Source organism: Pseudopipra pipra, chromosome 2, assembly GCF_036250125.1.
Source record: "Pseudopipra pipra isolate bDixPip1 chromosome 2, bDixPip1.hap1, whole genome shotgun sequence".
Taxonomy (NCBI): Eukaryota; Metazoa; Chordata; class Aves; order Passeriformes; family Pipridae; genus Pseudopipra; species Pseudopipra pipra.
In genome coordinates this window covers 92,999,768-93,026,358 of record NC_087550.1, presented here as the reverse complement: position 1 = coordinate 93,026,358, position 26,591 = coordinate 92,999,768, and the positions used below count along the sequence as shown (strand labels likewise).

At 41.0% G+C, this 26,591-nt stretch overlaps 2 protein-coding genes across 2 annotated transcripts; one reads left to right on the top strand and one right to left on the bottom strand.

Moving 5' to 3' along the window:
- The first annotated feature begins 1,026 nt into the window (after positions 1-1,026).
- PROZ (protein Z, vitamin K dependent plasma glycoprotein) lies at positions 1,027-13,240 on the top strand. The gene is made up of 8 exons (XM_064646457.1): positions 1,027-1,200; positions 2,802-2,965; positions 4,639-4,663; positions 7,558-7,671; positions 9,056-9,187; positions 10,436-10,521; positions 10,601-10,724; positions 11,255-13,240. The coding sequence occupies exons 1-8, from the start codon at positions 1,134-1,136 to the stop codon at positions 11,764-11,766; spliced, it is 1,224 nt and encodes a 407-aa protein (XP_064502527.1). The 5' UTR covers positions 1,027-1,133; the 3' UTR covers positions 11,767-13,240.
- On the bottom strand, positions 12,339-25,937 carry PCID2 (PCI domain containing 2). The gene is made up of 14 exons (XM_064646459.1): positions 25,781-25,937; positions 24,203-24,292; positions 22,818-22,891; positions 22,056-22,121; positions 21,489-21,530; positions 20,959-21,013; positions 19,268-19,371; positions 18,455-18,530; positions 18,191-18,332; positions 17,008-17,108; positions 14,854-14,927; positions 14,564-14,689; positions 14,278-14,401; positions 12,339-13,281 (listed from the first exon to the last, which is right to left on the bottom strand). The coding sequence occupies exons 1-14, from the start codon at positions 25,814-25,816 to the stop codon at positions 13,192-13,194; spliced, it is 1,200 nt and encodes a 399-aa protein (XP_064502529.1). The 5' UTR covers positions 25,817-25,937; the 3' UTR covers positions 12,339-13,191.
- Positions 25,938-26,591: the final 654 nt, after the last annotated feature.

Sequence of the window (26,591 nt, the reverse complement as noted above, 5' to 3'; positions counted from 1 at the left end):
CATTACAGTCTGTGATGTGAGCTGTAACATCAGCCAGGCACTGGCCTTGGTGAGGCATGTGGTCTGCTTCCCTCACCTGCCTCAGTACTCACTGAATCTTGTTTTAAAAGTTGAAATTGATGGGAAGTGAAGTTTTATTTGGGGATTTACCCATGGATGCTCACATGAGTTATACTCTGTTAAAGGAACTGCATACTCAGATAATAGCTGGGGATTTATGACATGAAAACACACAATGGTCTCTATGACTAAAAAAAAACACTCTCTGTCTCAACAGCTGTTGCTCTGAGTGTAGAAATCATTTCCTGTTCTTCCCAGAAGCCTGCCTGTGCTGGGAGCCAAAAGACTCCCTGCAGTACCATTGCCATTGCACACCAATGGGTTTATCCTTCCTCTTGTCCAGGGCTGGGAAGAAGGGTCGCCCCAGCCACTGGATGCATAGCTCAGCAGCCCACGGAGTGCTTTGGTCCTCTCTGTATTTACACCTCCTTTCACAGACTCTGTGTGTTTGTCTCTGTGGGACTGGGATCCTGACATTAGGAAACAAGTTTCACATGCTTCATTACAAACCTAACAGTGAAAAAGAAAAATGCCATATCCACTCAGATGCATCCCTAGAGGGAAAATACCATGCTTGGGTGCTGGGTTGTTCCAGAAGCTGGTGGGATTTGCCCATTGTGGCTAAGCCTTGGCAAATGTTTTATGGGGACAGTGTATGAAAAAGCCATGTCATAAACTTGCTCCCTGTGGTCATTGTCCAGCTTGTGTTTTGATATGGTACAAAGAAATGTTCATATTGTTCATCTCCACCCACGCTGTGTTATGGTAAGTGAAGGTTGGGGCATAGGAGGAATACTCAGATCTTGGAGCAGCTCTCAGCCACGCTGGCAAAGGTCTACACTGTCAGCCAGGGCACTAAGAGAAGGGGCACTGTTGCACCACTAAGCAGGGGGTTGGTTTTTGTTTGGTTTTTGATTTTTTTTTTTTCATGTGTTGACATTACAGTCAGGATTTGCCCTTAGAGCTTTTGTTTTCTCATGAGCAGCTGGACTTTAAACTTCATCTCTCCTGTAGCTGTTTTGCCCAAGAGCTGCAGAAATGCAGGCAGGCGCCATTAGGCTCAGAGGGTAACAATGACAAGGTGCTCTTGGATAATATTGTTCCTTCTCTCTGCCCTTTTCCGTCAGACAGAGCAGACAGGTATGGTCTTTGTTTTGTTGTGCCTTTAATTCTAATTTGTGGTACCACTCCTCTAAAAACACCAGTAATTTTGTACTTTGTATCATGTTTACTTTGCAGCACGGGGTAACATCCCTGAAGAATGTCTCTTCATAATTTTCCTTATATTTCTCCTGTTTATTTCATGCACCTAAGTGAAAACTGCAGTAGGTTACTGAGGCAATGTAATTTTAAAGTACCATCATTTATGCCAGGGTAATATTTTGTCTTTTCTTACAATTTTAAAGTACCCCAGATATTAAAGAAAACTGTTTTATATTTCTAGTTGTTGCTGACATAAATATAAGAGAATTGTATGAAAGAGGCTGATATGCATTCTTGTTATAGCTTGAAGAAACTTGTATTAATCCTTCATGTTTTGTCAAAAATAAGGAGGAGTCAGGCAAGGAAGGAAAAGATGGTGACCTCTTAAGAAGGTCAAAACGCCTCTGGCAGCAGGAGAAGTGCACTGCCAGCTGTGCTGGATGTGGCAGAGCCACTGCACAGCAGAAATATATGTTGGGGGTCAGATAACTCTTTAAAATATAAATCATGGTCATGAAGCTTTTTCTTTCTTTAATATCATGTGCAAGCCAATTGCTTATGGGATAACCTCCAAAAAGATAAACATCTGTATGCAGTTTCAGAATAATTTTGTTACTGCTCTCACTTTTTCCAATTCTGTGATCATTAATTATTTTAACCTGGCGGTGTTGGGCCCCCAAATGCTGTATAAACGAAAAAAACAAAACAACCCAAGCATTCCCTGACCCAACACGTTTACTTTCCAAGTACAGAAGAATTGACAAACACCTGCAGACACACACAGCCACATACTGCCTAATGTGGGGGCAACAGTGTCCAGCACTTTGCCAGCTGCCCACCAGGCAAGCAGTTTTTGTTGCATATATCATTGCAAAGAGGAGTTTTAAGATCTGATAACTCTCATGTCTTTGAGCCCTCCTCCTCTTTACTCAAATAAAAAAGATTATGGTATCTTCCACATAAAGGGTCGTATGTTATATAGCCCTCTTCAACACGAGCATTGCTGAGGGGTAGCTTTTGTTTATTCTCCTTTAGAGAGAATAAATTGAGAACTCAGCCATGTCACGGCTTTGCTTCTCAGCAAATAAATTACCATGAAATAAGACTGAAGAGTGTCAGTTTGGATCCACCATCATAAGCTAATACAACTACTATTCACTTCTACTGATGAGTTTGAAAGCCCTATGCAGTCTCACAAAATAGTCTCTGCCTTTATGTTAATGTGTTTCCCCTTTGCCTGGCTGTGCTACAGCATTGCTGCTCTGTGTGTCTCATGCAGTAAAAAAATGCGTCAGGAAGGGCCTCAAATTCTCTCTGCTTGGGAGCAATTCAGGCATTCCCTAAAAGTAAAAGGTCACAACTTCTCTGCTGAATTTGGGCTAAGAAAGTAGAGCTCTTTAGGTATGTAAGTTCATGGCTGAAACCATGGATGAGCCAAAATTAATTCTCTTTTAGAAAAGGAGATAAAAGTATTCAAGGAAATGAATCTAAGTACTTACATCAAAAAAACCCTTACATTTTGTCATACAATGTTCCAGTGTTTATATCAGCTGACGAGGCAAACAATGTTATCAAGAGACAGAGGCGTGCCAGTTCCCACCTTCTGGAGGAGATCCTCCAAGGCAGCTTGGAAAGGGAATGCCTTGAAGAGAGATGTACACATGAAGAAGCAAGAGAAGTATTTGAAAATGATGAAATGCTTGTAAGTATTTTGTTTTCCTGTGTGTATAATAAAAATTGCTGCCTTGATCTTTTTCTTATTAAACAGGGCTTCACAGACTGCTTCATTTGTTTGGGTTTCTCTCCATGTAAAATCTTTGCACTTCCCACTTCAGTAGGTAGAAAGCAGTTGTCTTCCATGGTCAAAATGGAAGTGAGAAGGTCAGCTCTGACATTTTTCAAGTCCCCTCCTGAAAGTTATGCATCCTGTTATATTGTGAAATCACATGGTTGTTGTCCCATCCTGACCACACACAGAAATACTTCCTGCATGGATGAACAGGGAGCTTCTGGACAAACTCAAACACAGGAAGGAAGCCTATAGAGGATGGAAGCAAGGACAGGTAGCTGCTTGGGAGGAATGCAGAGAAACTGTGAGCAGTCAGGAATCAGGAAAGCCAAAGCCCTAAGTGAATTAAACCTGACCAGGGATGTCAAGGGCAACAAGAAAAGTTTCTATAGGTCTGTTGGTGATAAAAAGAAGACTGGGAAAAATATGGGCCCTCTCCAGAAGGAAACAGGAGAACTAGTTACTGGGACATGGGGAAGGCTGAGGTACTTAATGACATTTTTACCCCAGTCTTCAATGGCAAGCGCTCCAGCCACACGACCCAAGTTACAGAAGTCAGAAACAGGGACTGGGAGAATTAAGAACCACCCATTGTTGGAGAATATGCAGTGGTAGGAAAGGGGCAAGGTTTTAAACTGCAAGAGGGTAGATTTAAATTGGATATTAGGAAGAAATTCTGTACTGTGAGGGTGGTGAGGCACTGGAACGCATTGCCCAGAAAAGTTGTGGATGCCCCATCCCTGGGGCATCAAAGCCAGGCTGGATGGGGCTTTGAGAAACCTGGTCTAGTAGAAGTTGTCCCTGCCCATGGCAGGGGGAACTAGATGATCTTTAAGGTCCCTTCCAATGCAATTCTGTGATTCTGTGATAGGGATGGAGGGAAGCAATGCACCAGCAAGTAGTTACACCTATAGAAAGAGGTTCACTTGCTCAATAGCTGCAGATCCCTCGTACAAGAAGCCCTCTTGACATGTACAAATGGATGCTGTGCTCTTTAATGGGAATCTTGATGGAGATTTTGTTTTCAGGGCAAGCAAAGGAAACAGCTGTAGGGCTGCCCATGCATAGCCATGGTGCTTTGAGGAAGGGAATGGTAGGGAGTGGTATCCCTTTGGAAAAAGCAGCATTAGAGTCAGCTGCAGTACCAAGGGAAATGCAGAGCACGTGATGGTGACTAGTGATGACGACCTGCAGCTCTGCTCTGTGCTGACCCTTCTGCCTCCAGCAGCACCTCCTGGGGGCCAAGCAGTATGGGACAGGATGGGGTCACTTCCCAGGCTGCTGCATGCCAGGGAGACAATAGCCAGCCAGTTTTTCCAGGAAGCTGCTGAAGGATTCAGCTGTTCCTCTCTGGCCTGTGAAGTGTTTATTTTTCTTTATAGCTTATTAAGAAACAATAAAATAAGCAGGAGACAAACCCCCTCCCATCTCATGCATACTTTGCTAGTAGGGCAGAATTTGTAATTGTGCAACTGTGCAAACATATATATTCTCTCATAACATGTTTTTCTTTTATCAAAATATTTATGGGTTATGACATTATTTAAGAATTAAAATCTAATTTTCTTTTCTTTTTTTCCCCCCAGAAAATGTTTTGGGATATCTACTACGGTAAGCTGGCCCCTTGATTTTTCTCCTTCATAGTACTGTTACATTGTGAACAGTATGATCTTATCCAGTGCTGGTTTTCTAAGAGTTTTTAGCAGTTTATTCTACAAGGAACATCCAGTCACTATTTGCCATGGAAAAGTCTTGATGTTTTAAAAAGAGTAGTAAATAGGAAAAAATTTTAGGCTGCAAACAAAGAATAAAAGTTGAAGTGAGCCAGTGTTATCATAGTAAATAGGCTACTTCTTTTCCTGAACTTAAAGCTGTTCTGAATTAACCTGGGCTATGAGAATATCTGTTTTACTGATACAACAGAGCAGCACAGCTTTACCAGCAATATCTCCCAGACCTAGCAACTAAGCCTGAGTGAGATAAATAGGTTTTAAAAGCTAGTGGGCTACCTACAAACTCTGGATGCTGGCACTGCATCATCCCCTGGCAGCTGTTGAGGCAAGAAACAAATCTGCAGAAGCTGAGGGTCTGATGTAACTAGATGCCTCCTGAAAAAGGAGCCTGTGGCACCAGCTTATGGTGACTATGCCATCCATATTCCCTCTCTTTTCTGCATGGCTCATTCCAAGCTTTTCTCTTGCTTTTAACTTAGCTTTTATTAATTTCTAATCTTAGGTTTAGACAGTAGATAAGGAGTGGCAAAACCAGCAGTCAGTATTAATTTTCTGCAGAAGCCACTAAAACATTGAGTCCAGGGAATCATTACATAGAAGAATCCCATCAGTGCTATATAAATTTTATGAAGAATGATGCTAAATATCTGGCATGTTATTACTTCTGTGAGGGTGGGATTAACTTCTAACTTCAGTCATTGCATGTTTGTACTAAGCACGTCATGCAGGCTTCCCCTCTTCTCTAGAAAGAGAGAAGGGCAGCCAGTTCAGAATGGTCCATGCAAACAAGCTTAGCCACAATCAGGACACATTACTGGCTTCAGCCTGAGGAATGGCTTCCTTGCTTTTATTAAAAGCCATATGTTCTGTCTTCTTCCTACAGAACAGCAGTGTGTGCTTCCTTCTTTGTGATGTCTTCTCTAACATTTTAAAGAGTGTTGCCTTTGAAGAGTGGCTTCTCTCCTCCTCCTTACTAAGCAAACACATTCTTCCATCCTGTCTTCCAATAATCTTGTTTTCTAGACTTCTGGTATCTGTTTTGCTCTTCCCTCAAAGTCCAGAGTACAGTGGATATTGTGAATAAGAGTGCTGGGGAGAAAGGCTGAGCACCCACCCAACTGCTGGGTCACCCTTTCGCTCTGTTTTGTACTGCTCCACCTTTGTCCTTCAAGTCAAAGCTGATGTAGCAGCGTCTTGCTGGATGTCAGGGCACTTCAACTGAGGTCATACTTGTCCCTGACCCTCTTTTATTAACAGTATAAACTTAGCCATTGACAATCTCTCTTAAAACATTATTTTTTTAACAGTTTTGTCCATGCCTTATAGCAGTGTGTGTTTTCCTAACTCACTTAATGACAATGTCATCTGAGACATTTCTATTCTATGATGTTCTCTGATTCCCCCTAGATTCCTTATCCTATAATATGATTAGATTTAAATAGTTTGGATTATTTGATCTTGAAAAATGTATGTTGGTTGTTACTTACCACCTTTTTACTTTGCTTTGGGTGCTTACAGTTTAATCATCCCAGTAGCATTCCAGTAACAGAAATCATGCTGATTTCTCTATAATTACCTGTGTCTCCTCTTTCCTCCTTTAATAAAGCTAGGTGCTAGATTTACTGTATCCCCAGCATGCATTTCAGAGGCTTGAAACCATCTAACTGCTTCAGGCTGCAGGCATAACCCTTTCCCTAGCTCCGGCTACCCATGACTGCTCCTGGAAGTCCTCACTCCTCATCTCTGCCTGCTCAGCTGTGGAGACGAGACCCACCTAACCCACCCAAAAAACCCTCCCAGGAGGCCTAAATTGTGCTGGGGTATGCTGGTGGCATCTGGCTGCAGACAGGCTGAAGGTGACAGCTCTTTCAGCCAGTATTTTAGTACATTTAACACTCAAAGATATGCATGCCCATAGCCTGAGAAGATGGTGACTGGTGCTTTTTTTCGCAGTAATAGGTAGAGTTTTCATCTTTCTGTCCCTGATGTCACACTAGGGCAGCCCACTGACTGAGGCTAACCTCTCGGATGAAGTGTTAAATTTTAGAAAGTTTAGGCTTTTCTGGCTCACTCACTGATAGCTTATATCTACAATAAGCAGTTTTTATTTGGAGCATGTTTCCAAACTCTTTTGGAATCTTTTCAGTAGGCAGCTTGAAGGGAAACTGGCAGCTTTGCCCAGTGCTTCACTCGTAGTGAAGGGGACATCCTCTGGTTTCAGCATTTGGTTCATCAGAAAGACTAAACTTGCTAGTGTCTGACCTGCTGTATAATAATTGTACAGATACACAAGAGGTTTCCTCCTATTTTGATGTTGCTTGCTGTATGCTTGTTACAGAATTTTGATGCCAACTTTTTCTATCCAGTGCATATCAACCTAACATGGGAGACCTAAAACACCAGTCTCATACTACATTTTTAAACAACACATGGAACTGTAACTCAGTCCTTTTCCCTGAAGCAGAGCATCTGTCCTCCAGAACCAGACTCTGCCTCTGGGCACCTCCCAGCCTCTCTGACATGGGCTGCAAGAGTGCCTCTGGAAGTAGGTTTGGGCTAAAGTTATCCCTGAGGAGCAGTCTGGTGAGACTTAGCCCATTTCCTTCCAAACCGCTTTCACAACATTTCTCTGTTGTTACTTACCACCTTTTTATTTTGCTGGGTGCTTACAGTTTAATCATTCCAGTAGAATGAGAAGCTCGTGTGCTGGGAAGGGGGCTATGTAATTCGGGGTCAGTGGTGGTGGTGATTCAACCCTATCCATTTCTTCAGAGGGCAGGAGGTGCTCCTCGAGCCCCTGCCAGAACAATGGCGTGTGTGAGGACAGCATTCGTGGCTACACCTGCACTTGTGCTGAGGGCTACGAGGGAGAGAACTGTGCTTTCGGTAAGGCCTCGCCCCCCCTTCTAGAGAAGCCTTATCTTCTCCTTTCAGAGGGGGTTCCCATGAAACCATACACAGGTGTCCCATTATGCAAAACCATCATGTTTTTGGTTAAAACACACAGTTCTTGGTAAAGCAGGAGTGATATGTGCTGCCCAGCTACAAAACATTACAGCATCCCAAGGCTATGCAGTCTGTCCCTGCCCCGAGTCTCCCTTCTCTAGAGATGCAGCAGAAGGGCTGAAGCAAATCCACCTCATGGGTGGGCTGTAAAGGCAGCCCTGCCACTGCCACCTGTGCTACATGGCTGCTTGCCCTGCTGTGGTCCCAGGTGGCGTGTGGCCTGGAGAACCAGGGCTGCAGTGCTGGAGTGGCTGGCTGCCCAGGCAGCCCAGTGCCTCTGAGGCCACTCACACCCACAAGCTGGTCCCTTGGGACAGAGGGACTCCAGAAGACAAACCGTTTCCAGTGGAACTGAAAGGCATAAAGCAAAACAGATGCTTTCTGGCACATGAAACACCCTGGGCCATATCCTACATTTTTACATCTGCCAGGTTCTACTTTCCAGCCCTTACATCAGTATTTCTGCTGGTTCAGAGGTCCCCTGGGGTGGGAGACGCCCTGGCTGCAGCAAGGCAGGGTCATTTTCTGTATAAGGGGTGTGACTGTGACCAGCTTCTGGGAGAGGACAGAAGGTGACACAGTTTGGACCAGTGCTGGGAACTGGATCTGTTCAGTGTGAGCCTTAAGGAGCCATGTTATATAAGGTTTTTTGCTACTTCTCCACATATGAGCTAGATCAAACACCTATTGCTTTGTGCTAGAGCTTCAAGTGTTTGTTCAGCTATGGAAAGTTGACTGAGCATGTTTCTAAGTTTATACTTCCTTTCTTTTTTTCTTATCTTTGGCAGCTGATAATATAAAGTTTCTTAGAACGAGTGTGCAAAATAAGAGCTGTGCATTTGTTCTTTCTGAAAAAAGAAACCTTGGCTGCCTTCTTCCTCAAGCGATAGTTGCCTTCTTAGCATGTGCAACAGTTCCCCTCCCTGCACTACTGTGTTTTGTTTAAAAAAACCATGGCATCCTTCCACGGGTTGACATGGAAGGCCCAGGGCTAATGCTCCCCAGAACTCAAGAAGTGCAGAGAATCGGTTCAGGGAGATGCTGGAGGAACACAGTTTGCAATGAGTCTGTGGATGTTGCACTCGCTCTCTCAAATTTCTGCTTAACAAGGGAAAAATAATGTGTTGGGAAATACTACCAAGCCGGAATCCCTACCTGTCTCCACACAAAGTGAATAAAAATAAAACGTAAAGAGGACTCAAGCTATGAAAGAATACTCTGGGTGAACCGTTCCCAATGTTTTTCCTCCACTTGTTCTGTTTAGCTAAAAATGAATGTCACCATGAAGCAAAAGAAGGATGTCACCACTTCTGCTACCCAGGAATTAATTCCTACCGCTGTTCCTGTGCTGATGGCTATGAGCTTGGGCAGGACACAAAACAGTGCATCGCATTAGGTAGGTGTGAGCATGGAAGTACAGGAGTAACCTGTTCAGGGCTGGGATGGGCAGGCCACCACCTGATACCCAGATATGATCAACCTGCTCTGAGACTCAAGCAATGAGAATATTACTGGGTAGAAAAAGGAGAAATCTAGGGACCACCACCTAAGATCCCAAAGTAACAGTAAAAGAAGTGATATTTGATCTAAACATTTAAATATGAGTCTGCAGAGAGAACTGGCATCATCTTACATATCACTCACCAGACCAGGTTTTCCACTCCTAGGTTTCATAAAGAGTAAGTCCACTGAACACCGGTTTGTTTGGGAATGAGGTTCAATTGATTCCCATCAGGCATCTGATGATCTGATAAGTGAAGGGTAACATTTGCTGCCATATTAATTAGTTTAAAGCAGTAGCCCTTTTCACCTTTTCAGTCTCATACTAGGTATCTCATTCAATATCATCCCCTTATAAAGTAGGCCTACTAAAACCACAGAAGTATATTTAGACCCATGTCTGTATTAGCAAGTGGGGCAGCCAAATAGGAGTTCAGCTGTAGAGCCACTCTTTTGGTGATGAAAGCCTGATGCCCACACTCAGTGCGCACTTCAGGTGGGCTTTACATCAAACTAGCTTTAGTTCAGTCCTGTGGACTAAGCACCGATTAGCTATGAGAGTATGTTCTGTATGCTCCTGGAGGGTGTCTTCTGGTTTAGCTTCACCAGAACACAATCCAGTCTGTGTGACCCAAAAGCAAACCACAAGGTGAACTGAAAGTGACAAATGCAGATAACTGGGTGATCCAGTTGTAGAGCACTCATGTTGTTTGAACCATAACAGAAAGGCATGCACATTCCTAGAGTGACAGCTTTAACAAAGAAAACCTCAGATTTACCTTATCTGGACTGGGCCACAGCTATCAGGTATTTGGCACAATTCGAATACAGGATATAAAACTGAAAAAGCAAGCTGTGCTGATGCTTGGCTGGAGAGGAAGCCTCATTTCCTTAGTTACAGACACAGTGAAATCCAGTCACTACAATGACCCAAAATGTTCAGCCCCTTGCTAAACTGTTATGACTACAAATGCCAAGCAAATTATTCCAATTCTCATCAGCTGAGAAATTTGTCATTCTCCTTTTCCTTTGTTCAAAAACAAAATCCAAAAGTCAAGGTGGAAGCAATAAGGCATTTGCAGGCATTAGCTATCTTGAAATGGTACAGTACAAGATTCTGAATTTTTTTTAATTCATTTGCTAGATGAATGTGCATGTGGCAGACTTCAAGACAGTGATAATCTGATAAGTGAAACCAGGAAGAAACATGACGAGCGATTTCCCTGGCAGGTATTTCTAGCAATTCATGAAACCCATCGCTCAATCTCACATGGACAGTGCTATCTATTGCCTTTTTGCATTTTCTTAGGTGCTACTGCTAAACTCAGAAGGGAAAGGCTTCTGTGGAGGAGTGCTGCTAAAAAGTAACTTCATATTGACCACAGCAGAGTGTGCTCTTCTGCACAACCATTTTGAAATCAGGGTTGGTGCTGGTAAGTGACCCAACACATCTTCTCTTGTTGCAGCACATTTTAGTATTGACAAGCTAAATTTAAAAAAAGCTTACTAAACTTGTTGCTGCATAAAAATATCGTAAAAGGAAACAAATATGCTGTCATTTCATTTAAGCACCTCAGTCAAGTATCTGAGCTAGAACTACAGCTGCTCCATACCTCCTTTACAAGCCAAGCAGAGACAACTGCCTCTTGGACATAATGCAGAACTCAGCATATAGTGATAAGCTAAACATGGTGGATTTAGAGGTGGCTTTTGTTTCATGCCAAAATTCACTTCAGTGTTGGGTTTTTGTCCTTACTGCTGAAATCATGCATGCTTCTACACAGCATTAAAAAGCCATCAAGGTATTATTCCTACTTTCCCTTTACTGCAGCGGTTCTGAGAATCAGCACCTTCAGTTTCTCTGCCACACGTGTTCCTCAGCACGACCAGGCAGTCTTGCATGCAGCTTACAGGTCTCTGATAAACTATTCCTAAGAGCAGTTGAAATGCCTTTGCTTCACAGGGCCTAATGGAACAAGTGGAACTGAGAAGATAATGCAAGTTAGTGAGAAGCACATCCACATCCGGTATGATGAAGACACTGGTGAGAACAACATTGCATTGCTACGACTTCAAGAGCATGTTGAGTGCAACAACTACCAGCTTCCTGTATGTGCCCCTGAAAGAGACTTTGCAGAACACGTTTTAATTCCCAAATTGGCTGGTACAGTTAGTGGCTGGAGCATAGAAGGTGATGAACTTAAAGTTGATGAGCTGCAGGTTTTGTACCTTCCTGCTGAGGACTGCAAACAAATACTCAACATCAGCCTCACAAACAGGCAGTTTTGTGGGCACCTCCAGAAGGCCGTAGACAAACGACTGGCTGGAGGAAGCTTTTTAGCTACCGAGTATAAGGGCACTTGGTTTCTGACTGGTATCCTGGGATCTTGGCCACTAGAAGACACTGACTGGGAAACACTTCTATTCACCAACACCGCAAGGTATATGATATGGGTTAAACAAAAAATGAGATAAGACACAAACACAACCAACTCTCAAGCACCAAACGCCTACCAATCATTGCAAGGAAACATATGGATGCAGCCAGTACACCCATTTGACTGTATCACAATTCACAGCAATGGAAGTTGCAATGATGGCACATATTTAACTCCAAGTTATACAGAAAAGCCTGTTTGTCTTTCCTTCTTCTGCTGACACATAGTACTGTGGAAGTCATGATGCAATAAACCTAGTTATTTTATGAAAAACTGATTTAACTTTAAATTTCTTAGAACTGTTCATCCTAAAACTCCAAACACTTTGATGTTTTTCTGGGATTTTAAATAGTGCTAGAAGGCAATGAGTCTTTTCAATTCTTGGTACCCTGAGGTTTACTTCAGCAAATTCATACTCTTATTTCAAGATTCATACAAGTAAAACTTAACAAAGACCAGGGGAACTTCTTTTACATGTCTGTGTTAATGACTGTGTAAGGTCTTGACACTTTCATCATGTTTAAAAGTGCTTCCCCTCATACATGGTACCTGTGTTTTCCCTTATGAACGATGTTCATGTCAGTTAGAGGATAAAATAAAACCCAACTGTAAAAGATAGGAAAAGAAAAAGTTTAATTTCCTTTTAAAATAATTTTAAAACCCCCAAACTACCATCTCATCAGTTTGGACAAAGTTACATTGTACCAATCCCAAACAAGCAAACCAGCCAACCCCCCAAGGTAATAACACTTAAAATACTGGATCCAGTGGTAGTGTTTTCCCCAGAAGCAAAATAAAACAGACTATGGGTAAGTTAGCTACACCATCTTTTGTTCACCATTATAGAAATAAAACAAATATCACCAGAACTAAAAAAAAACCAAACCCATCTGTGGGCACCTATAGACAAATTGCCCACATTTACTTGAACCTGTAAGTATTACTGACACAGTAAAGCTTTTGGTGTCAAGCACTTCTCTAGTTTTTAGAGAAAGCTTGAAAAGAATATTTAATACCAGCAAGATTATTGAAGAGACTTAAAAAAAAATGGAAACCATGTAAGAAAACATTATTTCCATTCTGAAGAAGGGATTAACACGAGTAACAAAGGCTGACACTTCTCTCTGAAAGATAAATGCAAAAATAGTAACACAAAGTACTTTATAAAAACTTTTAAGTAATTTGTGAGTAATTTGGAATGCTTTGCTTTATTTCTTCATGAAATACTTGGAATTATCTAGAAAGCCTGTGGAAATTATTATTTAAAAGTCAGCATTTCATTCCAACGCACTTTGTAACACTGGCAGTCTTGGTCCTTCTGGGAAAGGAGCCACAAACAGTTCCTGGCATTCCAGTTCTGGACATGAACCAGGCAATTTACAGTGTCCTTGGGGTGATTAGGAGCAGTTCCACTGGACAAGCCGAGTACCTGGGAAGTACTTGCATGGATAAGATGCAACACTCAACACACCGTTGACAGTGGAGGAAATGGGTTCTGCTTACTGACCACAAGCTTCTGATGCTGGTGGGATATGTAGCCTTTAATGTGACCCTGGCAGAAGGAGAAAAAGGGAGCATTAGTACGGGCAGCTGGTAACACAAGGCCTGTAACCTAGACAAACACCTATAACCTAACCATAGCAGTGTGTGTATACTCAATCACTGCTGCACTACTGAACCTAATATCTAGAAGGGTCCAATTTATGTCAACTCGGAGAGTAAGCAGAAAGTTGGAACCATCCCTGTGTTTGGGTACTACCTACCCTCTCAGTTTGAGAGCCTCTTGCCAGGGCCCCCTATTGGTCTGCTTACATTATCTTGAAGAGACACAGCTTTACAGAAGTGTTTCTAAATTTACTCCTTGTTCACTTTAAAATGAGGATTTTAATCAATTAGTATTCCACATCTAATAAAGTAAATTACATAGTACTTCCTTTTCAAACATTGTGCTGCAACACTGAAAGAAATCTTCCAGTGACCTACACCACATCACATAATCTGTTTCAGAAAGAGAGATGTGTTTCGTTTTCTTGCTGACATCACAGTGCTGATTTAATAGAAATCAGAAACCTCTGATTTAATAGAAATCTTTACATTTCAAGCCTTTATCTGTTCATGAGTAGTTGAAATCCCCCTAGAGTAAAAGACAAAATGTGGAACAAACCCAAAGAAATCTGACTTTATTTTTTTCTAATGTTAGAAGGTCAAGAGTCTCCTACTTCAAATGCAGAACAAATCCTTTTTGGTCCCAGTTAAAATGTTTGTATTTTTAAATCAATATTTATGCATACATAGAAAAAATGGCAGTACCAGATTTGTAATGTAAAATTCAATTGTAACTGATTCCTGCAAAAAAAAAAGGCAGGAACTAGAGGAAGTCCTCAGGGTAAATGAAAACATTTGACTTTGAGCACAAGTGAATCAACTGTTTTACACAAGAAAATGTGGGATTACTGATGTGGTTTTTGTAATAAACTTTTATTCTCTGTCCAATATTTTTTACTGCCTCATGTCTGGAAGGACCACACAACAAGTGGTCAGCACATACCATGTATATAAGGTTAGCTAAAATGCACTGGACTTCATCAATATCAACATCCTCTACTTGCATGAACTTCAGGGCAATCAGAAAGGCATCTAGAGACAGCTGATGGGTTTTGAGTAGTAAATATCTGAAAGACACAACAGAACAAATGTGTTATTGAGAAATACTTAAAAATTCTGGTTCTTAGAAAAATAGCCTTTCTACAATAAATTCACTTCAAGAGGAAGTCAGGTCTCTCAGAGGGAACTAAGGAGCATATATAACCAAATATAGGATTTGTTATGCTTACACTTTCTTAAAGAGATTTCTGTATGTGATGATTTTCAGCTTCTCAAGGATAAGAAAGATTCCACATCGAATAAAGAAGGTCTCATGCTTTGTCAGAGCATCATTCAGTAGGAGAAGATTGCCTTCACTGCAAGGATGAATAAATGAAAAAATAAGAAGGTCTCACCCAAATGAGAAAAGAAATTCTCTGACTTGGTAGGAATATGCATCCCCTGCCTTCCTCAATGATCCCAAATAAATACCTTTTACTTAATACTTTTTGAACACAAAGCAACAAAACAGGCATCATACCTCACAGACTTTGTTACTTCAGCAAACTGCATAAGGTCATACTTTTTTAAGAGCTGAACTGTTGGCATATGGCCCTGAAAAATAAATGGTTTCCAAGTTTTCCAGGGTAAAGTCAAATGCATTTTAAATAGAATCTAATAAGCTACAAAAAAATTTGTGAAGAGAAAAAGACAAATGTTTAGCCACTTTTTTTTGCTACAGAATAAGAAGCAAATAAAAGTATTTGTAAGACAACCTCCTTGTCCCTGTCAAACACTTTGTAGCTCAACTCACAATAACTACTGATTTACCATGATTTAGGGAGCCTTCATACTTATTGTTAGGGAACAGCTATCAAATTTGTAAAATCAAGATCCCATGCCATGAGGCCTACGCAGATTCAAATTTTATGTCATGACTGTATGATCTAATCTGCAAACAGAAGAACTGTGGAAATACCAAGCATTCCCAAGGGAATACAAACAGTGCTGTAGCACTGTCAAATGCCAGCTCAGTCTTTAGCAGAGATTTTATTCTCTCTGCCTCCATGTGGAAATAAAAATGTCCTCTTAAAAAACAAGCACCACCACCAACCTCCTTTCCCCCCTCCAAAAAAAAAAAGAGAGAGAGAGGAAATGTTAAATTTAAAGAAACAAAATTAATTCTCATTGCTGAATCAGGTAAGACTGAACCATCTACACTATCAAAAGGAAACTTTGGTTTTTCCCCATGCACAACAAAGATCAGATTGCACATTGACTTGGTGAGACTTCAAATTTAGTTACATCATGCTATGCTATTGGTAACTCCTTTCCTGGATGGAGGATTAGCTGAGAGCAGAACTCAGCTGCATGTTTACTTGAGAGCTGCTAGGAATTTAAAAAAACCAACATCCAAACTATTTTAGTACAGTTTAAGGTTAGTGTTAATGTTTAGGCTCTGATTTAAAAAAAGTAACTGTGAAAACAGTGACCTTTATCTAGTTTCTTTAGTGGCTCTTGTACATTAGAACTGCTCCAGAAAAGCCACAGTAATTCTAGACACTACCAAACCCACCAGTTTAAGGCACCCAGTCAGGACTGTGACAGTTTTTAGGAGGACTGTTAGTTTTCCTTTATCAACCCTGCCATTGATTGATCTGAAAGTAACCAATAACAAAGTCAATAAATAAAAAACGGAAAAGAGAAGCCAATTATCATACCCATTATGCTTCCCCTTTACCCACTGGACACAGCAAGGGACTGGAAAGAGAGCATTGAATGGAAAAGGGAGAGTGGTCACAAATAGATTGTGGCAACTCAACAGAGGCAGGTGATAACATTGCCCATGGGTAACTTTCGTAACAGGGCTGGGAAGAGGAAACTCTAAAGTCTAATTCTTGTCCCCTCGGTTACACTGAATTAATTGTTAGCATAATTGCACTAATTCAGGGATAGACAAATATTAACACACCACATGGGAAAGGACAGGAACAAGAAACAGATGTGTTTCATTCTTTTAACAGAAATACAAAATGATCAGATACTAACCAGTCTTCAGTGATTTTTCCAAAACCAAAATGCTCTACCTCATGACCCTTCTGACATGGGCAAATATACAAAGTGCAAATAGAAAACTCAAAGACAGGCTGTGGCTGTGGCAAACCCCTCTCAACAGTCCTCAGCCATCTGTTTGCACATCCTCCTCTCTTCCACTAGGTGAAAGAAGATCAATTTATCCTAGTGAATTCACACATTCCCTGGCTCGTCTGTGCAGCTGATCACCAGAGATGCACACTGCTACCTGACAGAAGTTACACTGTTAAGTGCTTCTCCAAAGAACTCAAAGATATCTTTCTTACAGAAGTATCATCAGATTGCACCTTCAGGAGGGGTAGGAGGAAGGTAGGGGGAAAGGAGGAACGGGTTGGTTTTGTTAAGGTGGGCCAGGGAGGGATTTGTTTGTTTGTTTGGCTGTGTTTCCACCCCTCCATTTCTCCTTTCCTGTTTTGCTATAAATGACAGGTCAACGTTTTTTGTCCTCAAACAACAAAGTGTGCATGTGCTGGCTCTTACAGGGGTAAAACACAGCCTCTGAATTCCAGTAAGGGAAAACCAAGAACAATACTGAGCATCAGGTTTATTACCTGTGTGTGTCCCCCTCCTCCCCTTATTTAGAAGAGTAACATCTACTCACCAACAACATTTTTACCGGCAGCAGGTAGATCAAAATCATTCTTTTATTTTTCTGGCTTGATCGGTGACAGTGCTCAAAGGCAAATGACAGATACTCTTCAGCTACAGACACAAATGCAAGCACCAGTAACATGAGTCAACAACAAAAACAGATTAAAACTGTAACTCAAATTCTGTGCTCAATTTCCACCTCTAGCTTGAACATGACATTTGAAATTACATAAAAAATAATCACACCAATCAAAATACATGAAAAAAAATTGGAGATTCACACAAAATACAGAGTATTACCAGAAAAGTTCTCCTTCATAAAGTCAAAGAAAACTTGCCAAGGTCTGGATGTCAGACATAACAGTTACAAGTAATATTGGAATTTTCAGCTCGTTTCTGTAATATTATTGTGCTCCTATTACAGGAGCAGAGAATCTCAAGAAGCGCTGATGATACAGCACTCTATTTTCTAAATTCAGATTAGGTTCTTCAGTGGATGAAAGCTGCATGCAATGCACACATCTGCTGAGCTGCAGAAATGTGCCAGCAAGACCACACAGCATAACAACACGAAAATCTCTCAGCAATTTCCAATAACAGATAAAAATGACAAGCCTGACAGGCAGAAGACAGTGTTAAGAGTAACAAAACCAGCTCCAGAATAGATTTTGGTCAGGGGCTTCAGTTAATGATGAAGTTGTACACCTTACCTCTAGAAGCATTTCTATTAGTGAAATCTACTAGAAATCTATGAAAAGCAGTTTCTACATCTTCTAAAATCAATGCACGGAGCAACTAATATCTACATTACAGTTTGCTGAAGATTTCCTACATGGCACACAGCAACATGAAGAGGACAAAAGAGCTGCAAAGCCTCCTTTGTGAAACCTTTTACAAACCTATTCTTCTGGATAGTCATACATTTTGTAATGCACACATAACGCATAAGACTACAGGGAACCTCACTGAACCTCATGCAAATATTTTAAAACTGGACATATACTACAATTAGAAGTGTCATGTAATCTCATCTCTGTTCTGAGTCAGTCTGTGGGCCTTGTACCTTTCAGCATGACTTTCCTTTAATCCATGCAAACACAACTGCATCTTCTACTCATGTTTTGAGTCACATACAACATCAGATTTCACACCAAGCAGAAAGACTTTCAATGTGCCTTACTGGCACACAGTACCTTGCTTAAAGTCACTGTCAAACATGGCTTTGCGTCCAACATAATATTTGTATGTAACTCGCTGTGCCATACTATATTCGTCCTTCAGGTTTGAGCTGTCAATTGCTCTAATTAAGGGCTTACATAGATGGAGTTTGTTGATCTGTTAAAAAAAAAAAATTGCATTTTACTTAGAGAGTGTAGATAAACAGCATCATATAAAAAAGGGTGGGTTTGACTTAGAATATGAAATACAGAACACAGCTTACCAGACTTGAACCCTACCTTAAAATAAATTTTAAACAGCTGATTAACAAGAAACAACATGCCCCACTTTTTGGAGTCTTCAATGCCTGCTCGACTGTCAAAAGCAAAAAGAAAAAATCTACTAGTACGGAACCCTTTAAGAAAATAACTATTTTGTCTTTATAGTAAATTCACTTAATAGATATTTTATGGATTTTTAGGGTAAACATAGGTGTCTGAAAATAAAAGTCACTGCCAAATTCCTTAAGCTCTTTATAGACATACCAGCATTGTCAAAACAGAACATGTGTTTCCATATAAATACCTCTGCTACATTTTTTCTCAATGCCATGAAAAGGTGTCATGCAAACTACTATCCATCTGCATGAGGGCTCTCACTCTAGTCTGCAGGTAACACATTCACCAGCACAGCAGTGACTTATAATATTTGAGATGAAAGATTGGGAAAAAAAGCATTTTTCCACTTCAGAAGTGTTAAAACTGCAAAGACTGGAGACCAAAGTTTTCATCTTTCATTAGGCTTTTCCATCTAAGCCTAATGGAGCAAATTTCACAATTGAACAGGTCACAAAAGCACTAATCACCTTTTCTGAGAAACAGGGACATAATCAGTCCCTCCCAACAACATCTGCTGGGAATGCAGCCTGAAGCGAGGGCTCTCCATTTCTAGTCAATAGTCAGAGAGAACAGACTAAAAATTACAGGAAACAAGACTCAGAAGTCTTTATTCTTACCCATACATGGCCTTAGTAAGTGGGAAAAGCTAAAGCAAAGTTCATTAAGCTCTTAACAATTTCATAGTGCAAGTTCTATAGAGGGTCTTTCACTTACGTGTCACTGGCACAGACTCGAAAACAGCTCATCAGTAGTTCTGCTGCTTTTTCCAACATGTCACCAACCTTGCTTTTCCCTTTCTTCACAAGCTGTTGATCTGCCTAGAATTACACAGCAAGAAACAATATGTAATTCTACATCCTGGTTTGCTGGGTTGCAAACAATTTAGTTCCTTAATACAGCATTTTATAAAGTATTATAGCAGTAGATTTGTCATGCCTGCTATCTCCCAAATCTAGAAGGCAATCAGGCTCACAGAATAAAAGGAAACACTTGGAGAGGCTCCTGAACATGTACCAAATCTAATACACAGGAGGACAGCCCTTTGAAAATACGCAAATCTCAGAAACCTAAATTCAGGTTCAATACCTGAACTGGAGCATTAAAACTTCAACTCAAGTTTACAAAAACCAAGAGTCTGGAAAAAAATTACAGAGTTTGAGTTTTAGAATTCCTTATTCAGTTTCTCTCCACAGCCATGAAGACTAGATTTTATTTCTAAACCATATGCAAAATTTTCCAGTAGTAATGCACAATGCTGAGACATGAGACTTCCAGAAGAAACATAAAACCTATGTTACAGCAGCAAGAGAAAAAAAAAAGAATTCAGTTGTCAACACATGGGAAAGATCCGTGCACTGACTAATGCAGAACTTCAACAGAAAAAACATAGCAAGTAGGTATTTATTACTTTTTAAAAAGTTTTACTGTAGTGCTCGCACTCTCACTAGCTGATACATAAAGAAATGGAAATGCATCCTCTGCTACAGAAGTCTTCTCTGCATCCACATCCTTTGAATATACTACAGTTAGAAGACAGAGTCCAAATACTTCCAGTATGACTGGTTCAACATTCCCCTTTCTCATGCATCTCAGATATTGGGATTTGTCTCATTCAGACTGAGAACTGAGACTTGTTACAGAGCAGTCACACACACAAAAAATATTCTCTGTGCAAGCATGCCACATGCGTGGTTTCATGGGTAAGAGTGACAAGAGCACAAGAGAGTGCTGAGTGGATATTATCATAAAAATTCTAACCTAACTTGAACTTTAGCTTCACCTCTTCAGGTAAAGTGACTAGGAGCAAATCACAACTCTGCCACTTACCTTGGCCTAGCAGTTCTCAATAGATCTCTACCCAAGCTACTTCAATTCACCAGCACAAGAAAAAGAATGTAAATTTGGGGATTATTTGCATGTCAGCAGTTGTATAGCTCAGAAAGGGTTCCAATGAGCATCAAAAGCAGTGCACACAGCTCGAAAAGGGGAAAGGAGCAGAAACTCCCCTCTTCAGATGTGGTGAATGGTTAGATTAGCTCAGTTGTCTGTGATACCTGCACCCTTATAAAGATTTCCACCAAATCCCAAGGATAACACGTGGAAACAGTGAGTTGTGACATATGCTACTCAATAAAGAAAATACTCAATCCCTTCATGAGTTCTAAGCAATTGCTAGGAGTTGCATGCAGGTCCTCAGAACCCCTCTAGTTCAGGCTGCAAATGAGAGATGGACAGACTGAGCAACCTCATTTTTCAATAGGACTGGATGAATTTAGTTTGTCAACAATATCCTAAATAATGAGTTAAAGAACAAAATTAGGCTGTGCAATAAAGTCTAAAAAAATTTCCATTGTAGAAATACCAAACAGGTAAAAGCAATGAGGTTGTTAGTCAGATCTACTTACATTATTAGCAAAAATTCGAAGATCAAGGGCTACAGCATACATAATAGGTAAGGCCCTGAAAAAGTAAAACACAATATACTTAGCATATGCGAATCATGCAATAAGTAAAACATGAGAAAAAAGCAATTTTTTTGTTAGTTGATCATAAAATCAGAAAAGTATACATTAATCTTTAAATAAAGATGGATGCATTTTTTAAAAGGAAAGTTCTTCAAGTTCTCAGCATTTTATAAATCTGCACTGCAATTATTATTTCTGAAGTCTTTTTTAATGTGACTTTTTAAAATACTAACTCCTTTTGAACAAACTCTTCATGTGTTCACTTACGGACCATTCTACATAATTAGGTGCAGATGTTTAGTTTTCACACTTTTGAACATAAAAACTCAAACATGCAGCAAAAGCAATTAGGTTGGATTTAAGCATCACTAGGGATAAATACAAATTATAGCCATAATTTTATTTGACTATTACAGTATCAAATGGAAAAGATGAGTCTAGTTTCTAGAAGCTTTCTACGATGTACTCACCAATTTTCTTCTTTATGTGCCTGAAATGCTCGCAGGAAAGATGTAATATATTCAGGAGAATTTAAAATGCCATGACATGAAGCACATATTTAAGAAACAGCAGTTGAATGGTACCATATATTACTACATGAAAGACTAGAAACCAAAAAAGCATCAAGTAGTTGAGGAGTCAGGATGCAAAGACACATTATGGAAGAACGTGAGCACAGCCAAGCATTCCTTTATGTGGCAGCAGCAGCAAGAAACACTGGCCAAAGATAGAAGCTTCTTTATCATTATTTTCCCCTCTAGCCAAGTACGAACTGCAAGGTATATTAATGATTTGACAGTTTTCTATACTCTGGGAGAAATTAATTTTCTATTTGAGGGCCAGGTGACAGATTCCTTCTTAGCGCTACAGAAAGTTGAAAGAAGAGTGTATCTGGATTTCCTTGCTTAGGAACCTAAGCAGCTGAAGTGGAAGCAAATCACATTCTATTAGATTTTTAGAAGGCATAAGGAGAACTTTTTCTACAAGAAGACAGAGTTAATCTGAAAACAATATACAAGAGTTATGGAAAAGGATATTGGACAATAACTGTCTGGCATTTGTATGCTTCTATAAAATCATGGTTTCCAACAGCATAAGTACACCTGTCAAAGAAAAGGTGCATTAGTGCATCAGAAAATACATGTAAAACAAATATTTTTTTGTCTCTTAACAGGCATAAAGTTTTACAGTTTATTTAAGAGACACAGAAATGTGATTAGAATGTTCCTAACAAAATGGCACAAGTATTTTAACAAAGCACTAAGCTTGATAATTGTAGAAAACTGATCCAAGAGATGGATGAGGATTTGCTTTATTAAGCTAATACTTATTGAAATGGTCAACAAGATTAGATAAAAAACAAAAATCCAAGACTGTTGAAAGAGAACTAAAGACTGTGTTAATGCAATTTTTTTTAAAATAAAAGTCTCACAGAATTACTTAGGTACTACAGCTGCCTTAAGAGTACTTTTATGACTAAAATTCCCTTTTAAAAATGTTTCTCTTATTTATTTCATTGAAAATTCTTATGTAGCTAGTGCACACAGAGCAAGGGAAACACTGAAACCAAAGCTGTGCCAAAGGCTATATGCAGATGACTGCCAGGTACACAGAGCAAACTTTATATGGACAGGAGAAAGTCTTTATTTCCTGCAACTCTTGCATTATTTTTAAGAGTAATAAATACCAAGTTTCCAGATGTAAGCCCTTTAAAATAGGTAAGTAAACTTAAGGATATCTCCTTCCCCACCCCTGCTGGATGCCTCACAAGTGACTTTACATTCCAGGCCCATCTTTACCTTAAGTGGGCTGAAAACATTTCATCATATGGTGGCTCCAAAACTTGTTGACACTTCTCCTCTGGAGATGGAAGCTAAGTATAGAATAAAATAAACATTAAAGGAACATCCAATGCACCAGAAACAGAGTGTCATATGGATATTTTGTCATGGCAGTTTTCACAGAATCACAGAATTGTTAGGGTTGGAAGAGACCTCTGGAGACCATTTGGTATCATGGCATCTATCAGAATCTTAAGTTATATTAAAAATCACATTCAGTGCAATGAATTGCTACTGTGCATTCTGTCTCCAGAACCTGATCAGAGCCAGCCTTAAGTCATGGCTGGGCTTCGCGAACGAAGATTTAGGAAGGCTCTGTCCACATTTGCTACAAGCACGCTGGTGGCTTATGAGGCCAATACGAGACAGACATATCCGATTGCAAAAGGCACAGCAGAAAGACTCCTTAGGTGGTATATTCTGCAAGACACGGTTCTTTCTGCGTTGTCTTTTCTCCTCAAGGGTGATCCTGCATGCTTTCTCAAAGGAAGCAGCAGCGTTATAGATGGTGTGTCTGCAGACCTCCCGATTTGAGGCCAGAGTAGACCAGTTATGTTGATCAATATGGCCGAGGTTGAGATGTTGTTTCAGGGAGTCCTTGTATCTTTTCTTCGGGGCTCCTCTCTTGCGGCAGCCGGTGGCAAGTTCACCATAAAGCAGGATCTTAGGGAGGTGGTGGTCCTTCATCCTTGAGACGTGCCCTGCCCAACGCAGCTGTGTTCTCAGCAACATGGCCTCAATACTTGTGACTGCTGCTTGTTCTAGAACAGATGTATTGGTCACATAATCTGACCAGTGGATGTTTAGGATTGTACAGAGACAGCGCTGATGGAAGCATTCTAGGAGACGCAGGTGGTGGCAGTAGATGACCCATGATTCGGAACCATACAAGAGAGTAGACAGCACTATGGCTCTGTAAACACTGATCTTGGTACTTTTCTTCAAGTGTTTATTACGCCATACTCTTTTATCAAAGGTAGCCTTAAGTAAAAGCATTTGAAATGCACAGATCACAAACACCAGGCCCTTCCTTTCCCCTGCTTTTTTTCTCTATAGTCACTTCCACTCTGTCATGTTAATTACTAATGTAGACCTGGTGAGAAAGGACTTTCAAGACTGTACCTATCCAGAACACTAAGAACCATTCATGAAACAAAATAATTTTAAAAAAAAAGAAATATAGAATATCCCTGTAAAAAGAAAAGAGAAGCAAAACTACAAGGGGATCCTGCTCTGGCCTATGAAACAGGCTTCTGAGATTTATCTCCAATGGAAAGGAACCCACATAGAAAGCTAGGAAAACTGAAAGTAGAGCAAAAGAAAGATCAAAACTAGATTCTCACCTGTAGTCTTGGGTTTGCTACATGTGGATGTTTAAATGATACTAATTCCGCACAAAATTGTCCATCTCTGCTGTCAATGGCTTCTTGTACCTACCAAAGTAAACAGCCTCATTACAGAATAAAATCCAGCAACATGCACACAATATATTTACACAACTACAGAAGTCACCTTCGCGTTACCTCCGTTCATCCTCATTAATATCAACTCAAATCTGAGTTTTTAAAGGTTTAAAACTGAATGAGTAATTTTGTATTTTCAATACACCTGTTTTCAAAGAGGTCCCAGAGAGAAGGCAAGGTGAACACTATTGTGTTTTTTTCCTTATTTGTAGGATACAAGCAAATCAGAGGATCCCCACACAGCGTACATGGGCTTAGCATTGTGAAACAGCAGTTGTGAGCCATATTCCAGTTGGACTCATGGGCATCAAACACGGATGTGAAGTTACAATCCTTGAGTAATGCTTTAAAATAAAGTCAGGCAGACTTAAGATGTAGATATCATTCAAAAGCAATATCTGATATTAGACTGGCATCTATACAGAACACTTCTAAAATCTGTTAAGACTGTCAATGTTATATTCTGTGGGAGAATGGTTTAATTCTGCTTCCTGCTAAAGATAACTCCTTGTAAACATTAGTCTGCCTGAACAGTTTATTGTGACATCAAAGTGGAAATTTCTTTAGTTGTGGAAGTAGTTTTAGATATTACTTCTTCTGAGTTCATTTCCTACTGTTTGTGCTTTATTTGTCATATTTTTGTGTCCCATATGGAAAAAAAAATCTTTTTGCTGTATGGAAATATATATCAAATGGGAAAAAAATTATAGACTAAAATATCAGCAAAAGAGGGAAAATCAGCTGCTTGAACTCTTTCAAAAATTAGCAGTGATTTTTTCCTTCAGGAAAAGGAAGAGCTAATTTTGTGGGGTTTAAGTATTTTTTTCCTATTAAATATTCAGCGTACTGTCCACTGGACAAGATGCTGACTTTTCAGAGCAGATCATTGTCTAGAGTGATCTCAAGATGTTCCATTTTTGGAGACTAAAACCCAAACAGTTGCTCTCTTTTTCTGCCCTTCACTTAACTGACTTGACTGATGTCAGGTGCAGTAAGATAACAATGATGAGAATGCAGTGGTCCCGAAAGAACCAGCAGGAGTGGACACTGAAAGCTTGACACTGACAATTAAGTCCAGATGGTGTCCCTGTGATTCTGCTCCCGTTTCTCCATCCTCCCTGCTGTACATTCAGTGTCTCCGCATTTCTGATCTTAAATTCCTGTGTTTCTCGAATCCCTGAGCTGCACCTGTTCCTGCACTCTCTCACCATCCCTCCGTGTCGGTTCTCACGGATAAATTACCTCGCTATCCATTACACCAGAAACCATCACACCTTTCGGGCATTCCAGGTACAGGCCCTCGGCACTCAGACGGCGTGTGTGAAGAAATATATTTCTTCACCACATCGCTCGTTCTATTTCTAAAACAAGACAACCTATTTACAGCAACGCATTTACACCCACATACTCAGCGCCCACAAATTAATTTTTAAAAAAATCAGAAAAAATCTGGCTTACTTGCTGCAAATACTGATTTATGGTGATGTGCGCCATTAAACCGTAAGCAGGCAAGGCAAGAGTCCCAACTCTCTGCCACACTCCGGGCCCCCGGCTCGGCGCTTCCCGGAACTCCCCTCGCGCTTCCGGCACCCGCCGAGGCGGGTCACGTGACAGCCGCCCCACTCCACCCCCAATCGCAGCTCTCGCGCTCTGCCCCGCCCACAGTGTGGCGGGGGGCGTGGCTTTGCCCCGGTAGCCAATGGGAAAGCGTGGTGGGCGGGGCAGAGAGGGCACGTCAGTGATAAGCCTCGTGCGCTGGGACGCGCAGTGCGTTCATCGGTGTGTGGGTGGTGTTTATTTCTGTGGGCAGCGGTAGGCCCCCCCCTCCCCTCCGGTCGCCCATGTTCCGTTGGCTCGTAAAGGTGGTGGGCGATGCCGTCCGTGAGCCCCGTGTGACAGGACCCCATTGGCAGGAGACCCCAGTCATTTGCCCGGTAGAACGCGAGGGCTGGAGCGCCCTCTTCCCATCTCTCCTCGCTGGCTGCGCTCCCGGGAGCCGAGCTGCCCGCGGGGAGCGCTACGTGGGGGTTTCGCTGAACTTGGGTCAAAAAAGTTGAATGGAGCTTTTAACTCTTGAAAAGGCTGCTCCTAAAGGCACGAACGCCATGGAGGCGTGTAAGACAAGGACACGCTCCATGCCCGGGCAGGCTGGACTCGGTTGTCTGAGCTGGGCTGGAGGGAGCCGGTGAGCAGGGCTGGTGGCTATTCTGGACGGGATGCGCGGCTGCTCTTTGGGTCCTGCTCCGGCTGCCCCTCGGCGGCTACCAGC